General features: G+C 41.4%; 1 protein-coding gene across 5 annotated transcripts in view; it reads right to left on the minus strand.

The window, feature by feature from the left end:
* Positions 1-434: 434 nt before the first annotated feature.
* LOC145495184 (serrate RNA effector molecule homolog) overlaps positions 435-9,369 on the minus strand; it is a 73,035-nt gene continuing 64,100 nt past the window's right edge. For 4 of the 5 annotated variants that reach the window (XM_081474765.1, XM_081474766.1, XM_081474763.1 and 1 more), the window contains 5 exons: positions 9,160-9,313; positions 8,601-8,763; positions 2,916-3,006; positions 2,766-2,804; positions 435-822 (listed from right to left, as the gene is read on the minus strand). In XM_081474765.1, the coding sequence (XP_081330891.1) occupies positions 744-822; positions 2,766-2,804; positions 2,916-3,006; positions 8,601-8,763; positions 9,160-9,313 (526 nt within the window). In that variant the 3' untranslated portion in view covers positions 435-743. The remainder of the gene's footprint in view (positions 823-2,765; positions 2,805-2,915; positions 3,007-8,600; positions 8,764-9,159; positions 9,314-9,369) is intronic. The other variant, XM_081474764.1, reaches the window with a different exon arrangement.

Raw genomic sequence — 9,369 nt, forward strand, 5'->3', positions numbered from 1 at the left:
TCTTTTCACTATTCATCTACAAAGCTCTACATTTGTGGAGAGTTTGGCTCGACATCACTGCCTCCAAACTGACAACGACCTGCGTTTGGCATTGGAGTAAAGTCAGAAATTTTGTAATTTTCCGACAGTTTCTGTGCAGCATTGCAGCACTTGCTTTCCGAGAAAACCTAAAACCGTCCGTTGTATGCGGTCTACTTTAGTTAATTAGTTCCGTGTAAACAGCTTCTCTAATAACTGCAGTTTAGTTACGAAACCTCGGTAAGCAGAAACCGTAGTAAACCTCTCTCGTGAAAACACGGCATGAGTGTGATTTTTCTGACTGATGAGCAATTATTGCCAAGCCCGCCCTTTTCTTCCCTTCTCTCAACCAGTGGCTGAACAGAAAGCCTGTGATAAAGAAAAAAAACCTAAACAATGACTGTTAAAATGGGACGAACATTACCGCTTAGTAACATGGACGATCCTTTATTGTACCATTGGTCTTGTTTTCGATGTTAACAAGAGTAACTAGCCCTAAACTAATTACAGATACGTAAAAACAGACTACTTAGCCTAACTAAGACAAGCTGTAGATATTTGACAGGCCTACCGTAGTTACTGTATTTTAAGGCTAAGAGCTGAAATATTTTTTTTTCGGTTCAGTGATCTTATATTTAAGGACAGATAAATACACTGATTTCGCCGGGTGACATTTTCTTGACAATAAAGCGAGCCGGTTGAACATGCAAAATGACGAAATCACTTCAGAAGGCATCAGCGTCATCTGGGGCATCCAAGTCTTTATATTGTACAATCTGTCTTGGATCACGATGGAAACCGCCCCTGTTAAAAGAAATATATCCAACTCTATCATACACACAACGCTTTTACGCCGATTAAGATAAAGTGAGCTGCATAATGACAATAATTTTTTAACAATAACGACCCAAGAACAATACAACAATAAATTTAGTGTATTTCCCGTTCCACATTCAAGGTTGATACCAAAACCGCGGAAATACACCAGCTTATGGTCGCTTAAAACGGTTTCCAGAACTTCTTCTTTGATGAATGATATCACTCTATTTCAACTGATGCCAAAATAATGGTTCAAGAAAAAGTCCACTCATCGGTAGACAAATATATATGCATATGCCGTTAAAAACACCCTCACTTTTCTTATAACTATAAAATGAGTTCGTTACTCCACTTCTCGATTATCGTTATCAAGTCAAAACACAAAGTTTCAGTCGCCAAGTTTAAAAAAATTTAGGGAGGTGGTTCCGAGGCACGCTATTTTTTCGACAATTTAAAGTGGGTGTAAACCCCCTCCCACAAACCCGACGCAGTTGAGGTAACTCTGACAATAGCACAAGATTAGTTAGTTCACATAGCAGTTTCTTATTACTCGATTTATGTTAGTGCTGTAAATTAAAGGACACTGAGCTTCGCGGCAGAGCTCACCCACTCTGGTGATCTTTCATTCCATGATCATCTCCAAGGTATGGCCAAGAATACGCTACGTTCGATATATCAATATCCTACCATGGCTCCGAGGCTTTCAGGACAAAATTGCAAGTGTTTTCAAGTTTCGTTTGTCCGTCAATTCCCAAAAGAGACTTGGATACAAAGAAAACACTACCAAATATAGTGGTTTGTCCTGAAAGCCTCGGAACTATGTTAGAATATGAACAGAATGTGGCCTATTCTCACAGATGAGAGCATCCAGCTGAGCTCCTGGTCATTCGACGCGAGAGCTCGCCCAGATTCTTTTGAGTGTGAACGTTTTTCGCCTTGGGAAACCGTGAGGAAATATTATTTTTTTGTCTCACGGGGTGTAATTATCTCTTGTGAGTCGGAAAAATTAGCTGCCCAATAAAGAAGCACGGGTCATCTCCCTATTTTCTTCAATGTCTGCGGTGAAAAACGTTGAGTTCTTAGCTGAGCTCCCGGACTCGCGTAATCGACTGCTCAGCTAAATGCTTTTGTGTCCGATGGGCTTTAATTCCTTCCCAAAGAGCTCAGTTCTCTTATGATCGAGGAGTGAGTACCCGTATTAAAAAGCCTATTGAGACTAAAAAACGTGGCTCACAAGACCGACATTAGAATATGGTTGTCACCCAACGTCAAATGTAGTCAGATGGACCCTAGTTTTGATCTTTCTTAGGTTACTAACTTTAAGGGCCTGTTTACAAGGAGGGAGGATCACCCTAGCAAGCGGGTTAAGCCTAGCACGCAGATAGGGTAACCCGCCTACCGGGGTAACCCTGGCTGCCTTGTAAACACGACGAAGAAAAAAAAGAGGAAATGTGTGAGTGCTAGTGTTACGCCCTTGCTAGGGTAACCCTCTCTTCTTGTAAAAAGGCCCTAAAACTACTACGTGAAAATTACTAATTTTGACGAGTTTACGTTGAATTGATGAAACTAACATTTCAGCCAATTTTTTCAAACATTCTGGCGAAGCGGAGTTGAGACAAATCTTAACTTTGATCCTATTTTATCAGCTGTGCGTATACTGGGTAACCAAGCCACTTCGCACAAAATAAAATTGTACCACCGTAAGAAGGCAGAACCCTAAACCTTTTAGAATCAAACTGAAGTAAATGAGTTGTCTCAGGCTGAAATTTCTGGCCTCAAGTAATCGAGTAAGGGAAAATATAGCAGTTTTAAACTGTCGGATATGAATTGGGCAACATACTGTGTATGACAAGAATTCTGATAGAACAGTTATTGTTCTATCACAGAGTCCAGCGAACGGCAAAGTGAAGAATTTGTATACAACTAACCTGTCGCTCGGTTTATTTCGTCCTGCGCCGTACCCAAATCTAAAATAAAACACCATGTTTAATTAACATTTTTCATTGAATCACAACCGCTGATATCCTGCCGCTGATATCGTCCCCACTGTTTACAGAAACTTATTAAGAAACTCTTACCTTCTTGGTTTCGGGGGAAAAGTATGTCCTCTGCCATACATTTCATGTCCATACCCTCCATAGGTCGGGGGAGTATACGGACCGCGAGGACCTATTGACAACAAAATCATTTAGTTGAACTCATGAGAAACGAGCACACCAACCTGTTTTTAACGTCTGACCGTCAACAGATAAGCAAAACTTCTTTTTTTTGATATGAATTGTAACATTTTCCTTGGCAATCTTCGTTTGATTCATTACAGCAAAACTGAGAGGCATTGCTCTAGCGGTACACGTATGTATCTTCCTGTGAACACCAATTTGGTCCCCCAAAAAAGAATTCTTCAGGGGCGAATGACGTCATTCCATGTTCGTCCATGTGCTTTCTTTCGAGTGTTGTACAATATTGCGGACTTTCGAGTGTCGAGGCAGCTCATTGTGGACTGCAGCGGATAAGTTGTTTATTTAAAGTTCAAAGTCAGTGTTAATGGCATTTAAAAACCTTTCAGACATGTCTTCACGAAATGTGTACGACTTTTCACACTAATAGAAAGCTGTAGCAGTTTGGCTGGGTTTTGTGTACCCTCTTCTCTTCGACCAAAACCAACGCTGCTTCCTGCTGAATAAATCAAAGGAGGAAATGTGCAGTTTCACTTCGCTGGCCTGGATTTCTGTGCGCAAAATATGTAACATAAACCCAACGAAAGTGTTTACATAGGAAATGAGTTCAACTCCCACAGGATTGCTTTGGTACACCAACACGTCCTTCGTTTCATTATTTCCGAAGTGAAAATGCCCTGTAGCTGTTCCCACAAAGCGAAGGCGATTCAAAGTCGTGTTCGTAAACAAAATAATTGTCCTAGTTCAGTAATAAAAGCACGTCGGCTCGCATACCGACGAAAGAGACATCGTTTGTGTCGATTTACACGGTTAGTATAAAATAGCGACTGCGGACTGCGGACTGCGGACTGCGGACTGCAAACTGCGGACTGCAGACTACGGACTGGGTATAAAACACGGGCTTAGGTATAAAACGCGGACTAAGCATTACAGACTGGGTATAAAACACGGGCTTAGGTATAAAACGCGGACCAAGCATTACGGACTGGGTTAAAACACGGACTCAGGTGTAAAACGCGGACTGCAGACTAAATGCGGCCTACTAGCTGCAGTCCGTGTTTTATACCAACCAGTCGTAACGAATATTACGTAATACACGTATAAACGAGAACAAACTCTCTCGTATGCACGTGCTTTGCGCCTAACTGCTCAGGCACAAAATGCTGTTCCTAGAATTTTTGCTTTTTTAACATACCAAACCTACCAAAACTCAAACGCGCTCTTTAATCTACGATTACTACTATTAAAATACATATGGGTTATTGACCAAGCTTGTTCGGTCAAGATGGCTGGATATTGGCCAAGTTCTTTTTTTGCGAGTTTATGGACCGAGACGGAGTCGCGGTCCATAAACTCGCAAAAACAAGAACGAGGACAATATCCAGCCATCTTGACCGAACAAGCTTGTTCAATAAAGGATTTACTATGTGGCTTTCGGGGAAATTTTCCTTGCGGGACACGGCGAGTAGTCCCGAGCGGGCAAGATGGAGCTATCTTGCCCGCTCGGGTAGCCATTCACAGCGCAGGATTTGATTCATCTTGCCCGCTCACAGAGCAAGCCATATAATAATAGTAGTGATCAAAGATTATGAGTGCGTTCTGTCTGTACGTGTGATACAACTTAACCCTTTGAATACCAAACTTTCGCCAAAAAATACCGTTTTTAACCGTTTAGTCAGGGCTTTTAGCTGCCATGACGCTAAATAAGCCTAAGTTTTGCCAAGAGAGCTTTTTTTTTTACTAACAGGAGAGATTTTTCAAGGAATAGGTTCAAAATTGAGCAAAATTTCAATTCCGGGCATGCGCATAAGCCACAATTTGGACTTCGGACTTTTTTTTTTTTTGCCATTAACCGTTCTTAATTTTGTTTGTTGCCCCTTTCCTTTCTGTTTTTCTCGGCCCTTTTACACTGGCTACCTTTTGCGTTGCATGTTCCTTCTGGCTGCCGTGAAAAGTTGGATGTTAATTACGAGCGAAGCCTAGAAATGGACCTTGATCAATCATAGGCGTAGTGGACCATTTTACCACCGTTTTTGCACCAAAACTGATAACGTTGTTTTTCGATTTGCGACGTGGGAATGTCGTCGATATCTAAACCTGACCATTGTGCGGAAAGGCCTAGCCTAGTACTACTATCTGCTTATCAAGAATATCTGATGACATTTAAATCGATGACGTCACAAGTGGTACAAAGAGCACGACCATTAATTACGCATATATATGCGTAGTTGGTTGGTAATACTGAGCTCTCTGAGGGGGGCGTAAGGGGTGTCCGAAAGCCGCAAAACCGTGTTAAAAACGTAAAAAAACGCAATACCGCATGGAAATGTACCAAAACCGTAGTAACAAATGTGCTGCGGCGCCGTCATCATTACTTCTAGTTCGCCATTCCATTAGAAATACGACCTTATTTAGTTTGATAATAGTGTACGTTAATCAACGTATGATCATCGCACTCATAAAATAATACTGTAATATTATAACTGACCTTAACATCATGCACTCTGACGAGTATCGACGACTGCCATGACTCAGTAAAAACTTTATAACACACAATTTTAATTTCTCTTATAGGACTTTTCTGTATATTATTCTTAGATAGCTCTAGTTACGTGTCCCCTATTAGCAGCGGGGATTCTCCACTGCTAGATGTAATTGACACGATAATAAAGTCATTATTATCATTATCATTATCGTTATCGTTATTGTTATTATTATTATTATTATTATTATTATTATTATTATTATTATTATTATTAGACCAATAATTGACACCCGTCCGTGGGACTGACTTCCTTATGCTGCCGTGGAACTAATATAAGTGCGCTCGCGTACGCACGAATACTGCTGAGTTACCCAATTGAAAAACATCGATGTTTACGAAAGTCTCCTCCGCAACCGTTTTTTGGGATGTCACGCGACGCTCCCCCAAAGAAACGGCTGCCCACATACGAACAACATTCCTTTCACGAAATTAGCCAATCACCGCTTCCGTTCCATTTTCAAGAACATTTTCGCGCCAAATTAGCCCTTTGAAACTTGTCCAATCAGAGAATGTTTTTTATCTTTGTATCCCGTCGTGGGAGATGTCACAAACGAACATACAGATTCCCGGCTTTTGTTTAGGGACGCCGAAAAATACCGGCGACGCTTGAACGAGCTTTCTATGTAGCTGAAGACTCTTCAAAGTTCAAGCTTGTCGAGAAGGAAGATATCTATTTTAACTTAATAAAGGAACTAGGAAATCAAGTAGCTTCGCTCGATTTGTTGACAGTGAGTTCTGAATGCATCTCTTTCCTCCTGATTTCAATCTGTAGGAGGCGTTTAGCCCTTGATTGACGCTTACAATTTGACATTTCCAGAAAATATATATTCTCTCATTAGCTGAACATAGCGATGAGCACATGAAGCTTTTGTACTTAGAGCTTTCATTTACAATTTTTTCGTCCGTCATGATCGTAGCCTGCGAACACCGCCTATTTTTGGCGACATGCGGCGTGAAACAAAAGCCAGAAATCCCTCGCCTGTTCGCACCGCAGGCCTTTTCGCGCGAAAGTTTACGTCATTCACACTTTGCCATTATGTGATTGGTCTGTTCAACAGAGCGCAAACAAACCACAAACACAAAAGGAAAAGAATGTTGTTCGGATGTGAGCAGCCGTTTCTTTGGGAGGAGCGTTGCGTGACATCCCAAAAAACGGCTGCGGAGGAGACTATGTTTACAAATTCAGCACTGGAAACCCCTCCAATGCTACACAACGTAAGCTTTCCGCCAGTTTTTTTTTTGGTGAAAATTCGTCAAGATGCTAGTGTAAAATGGGGTTGACTAGCCTACAGGACTTCTACGGTTGATGACATTGGTACATTTGCTGTTCTCTGTTCGGTAACTCGACCTTTTTGTCGCTTCACTCGTGTTTATGAAGGGCACTTCATGTTGTGTTATAAGGAGGAACTTAAAGTACAGTTGAGCCGTTAGACCACTTCTTCTTGCTCGGCAGACATTGTCCCGCACGAGGCCACGGCAAATACCGCAGGAAATCCGAACGAAAGATTCCCAGCTCGGAAAGTCAACAAGTCGACGTATCATTGGATAAAATGGTTAATCATACCAATCATTAACTGGAAAAAGCGGAAATTACAAACAGCAAAGCTTGCTTGCACAACAATGGTCCCTTGCAAAACATAAACAAAAGATCAAAAGTCATCGGAAGCGTCAGGAACCGAGTAATAAAACGCAGACGACTGAAGACTCTTTTTTACCGACTACCGCGATCGAAAATTTATGAAAAACGCACACCGCTTAGTCTTATCAGTGTCTTACAAAAGCGCAGTACCGTAGGGTAAAATAAAGATTTCCGCCAAACCACACCAAAAATAACGCAAAACCGCATCACCTTAAACCCTTACGTCCCCCTCCTCTCTGTTGCTGAAATCCCCGGCTGAAATCATGATCTCTGTGAACAGCTGCAGTTTCACAGACAGATAAAACGTAATGGCAAAGGCCACTATTTTTCTGTGGATTATTTGATTTCCTTGCTTTACTGTTAGTAAGTTGAGGTCCCATTTGATGACCTTTGATGACACCTTGCGTGACGGCTCCAGTTTCGGTAAACTCACAAGTTTAAATTAATCGAACATTTGCCTTCAAAATTCATGTTAAACATCTCATTTTCACTTTTATTGGTAACAGTAGAGTTGCGTTCTAAGCTAGAAGCACAAATATCAGCAAACAATTGCACTCACGTGCCGGTTTATCCGTGGTTTATCGTAAACAAACGCCGTGCGACCGGCAACTGATTCGAATATTTCCGCTGATGAATAAAAATAGTCAGCATTTACATTGTTGTTCCTTAGTTCTGGCTTGCTCTTATAGATCTTGGCTTCAGAGTACTCTTCCATCGATTCAGTTTTGACCTTCGCTGAATACTGAACAATTTGTGGCCACTGGAAAGTAATTTAAAATGTCAACAAATGTAATCAAAATATAACCAATGAAATACAGCTGTTCCCACGGTTAAAACCCCAAAGTCAAGGCGATTCAAAGTCGTGTTCAGAAACAGAATAAATAATTGTTGTTCTAGATATGTAACAAAAGCACGTCATCTCGCATCCTGACCAAACAGGCCACGCATGGTCCAGAATCAAAACTCCTAGAATTAGAAACGAGCGATCGCGAACGATCGAAAAAGCAAATTGTCTCGTATACACGTCCTTTGCGATGATGTAATTTGTTTTTCACCAGGCCAGAAAGTCTCACGCCGGTTTGCATTGAAACTGCATTCCCTTTTTTTGGTCGAATGCAATCAGAGTGAAAAACCAGTTCAAAGAAAACCCCAAAACGTCCAAAACAACGAAAGAAGCAACACAATAAAACAAGAATGACGTAGCAGATGGACACGCAAACGAGTCCAAAAGCCCCTAAAAAAAAGAGGGGCGGCTAATTTTCAGTCTTCACAAAATATCTCGATTTCTCGCGACTGCAGACAGGCCGAAACGAAATAAGAATGCGTTCTCGTTCCTTGAAAACGCAATTAGCTTTTATGTTGAGTTCCAAAAGCGCTCCTGAGGAACCCTCCGCACACTCACCATACATCATCATTTGAGGTCTGGGAGCCCATCCCATCATCGATTGCGCGCCTTGATGTCCATACATCTGCCCCACGTGATTTCCCGGCGGTCGTTGCGGTGAAGGTCCTTCAGGGACTTGTGGCCGTCTAGGGTCTGATAAATAGCTATTGAAAAATTCCGCCTGGAGAAGAAGTGTTGAAATAATGCTCACAACTGATGGATAATACACTTGTAGAGGTTGGATGGAGCAAAGGCAGATACAGGTCCATATAGCGCTGACAGCGCTTCGTACTTTTACGTTTACCGTTGTATTGCAATTGTACGTAATATGACGAAGTTTATAAAGGTGATTAAAATATTGATACAGAACGTGTTCTTAGTAAATTGTCCACGCAGTTTAGTAACACAGCCGGCATCACAGTAAATGTTTTGACCGTGAGTTGCAAGGCACGTTTTAATCTAGCACAGAACTATATTAAAACCAAGATAGTGGAACTATGAATACCATTCTTGGTGCCAACTGTGCATGCTTTCTAAACGTCATGCAATAAAAAAATGCGAATGTTGCAAAACTCACCTCCATCCTAACAGCGTCTACTTTATCCATGTGTTTGTTGAAGATGTGCTTACGAACAAAGTCTGGTCCTCTGAATTTCTTTCCACTTAGCGGACAGAGCCACTTGTCCTTTGCCAGTTCCTGAGTGTTTGCTTCCACAAACTTATTTGTTTCAGTAAATATTGTCAAGAAAAAGCTTCACACACGACACCGACACTTCTCAAATCACAA

This window comes from Orbicella franksi, chromosome 8 (genome assembly GCF_964199315.1).
Source record: "Orbicella franksi chromosome 8, jaOrbFran1.1, whole genome shotgun sequence".
Taxonomy (NCBI): Eukaryota; Metazoa; Cnidaria; class Anthozoa; order Scleractinia; family Merulinidae; genus Orbicella; species Orbicella franksi.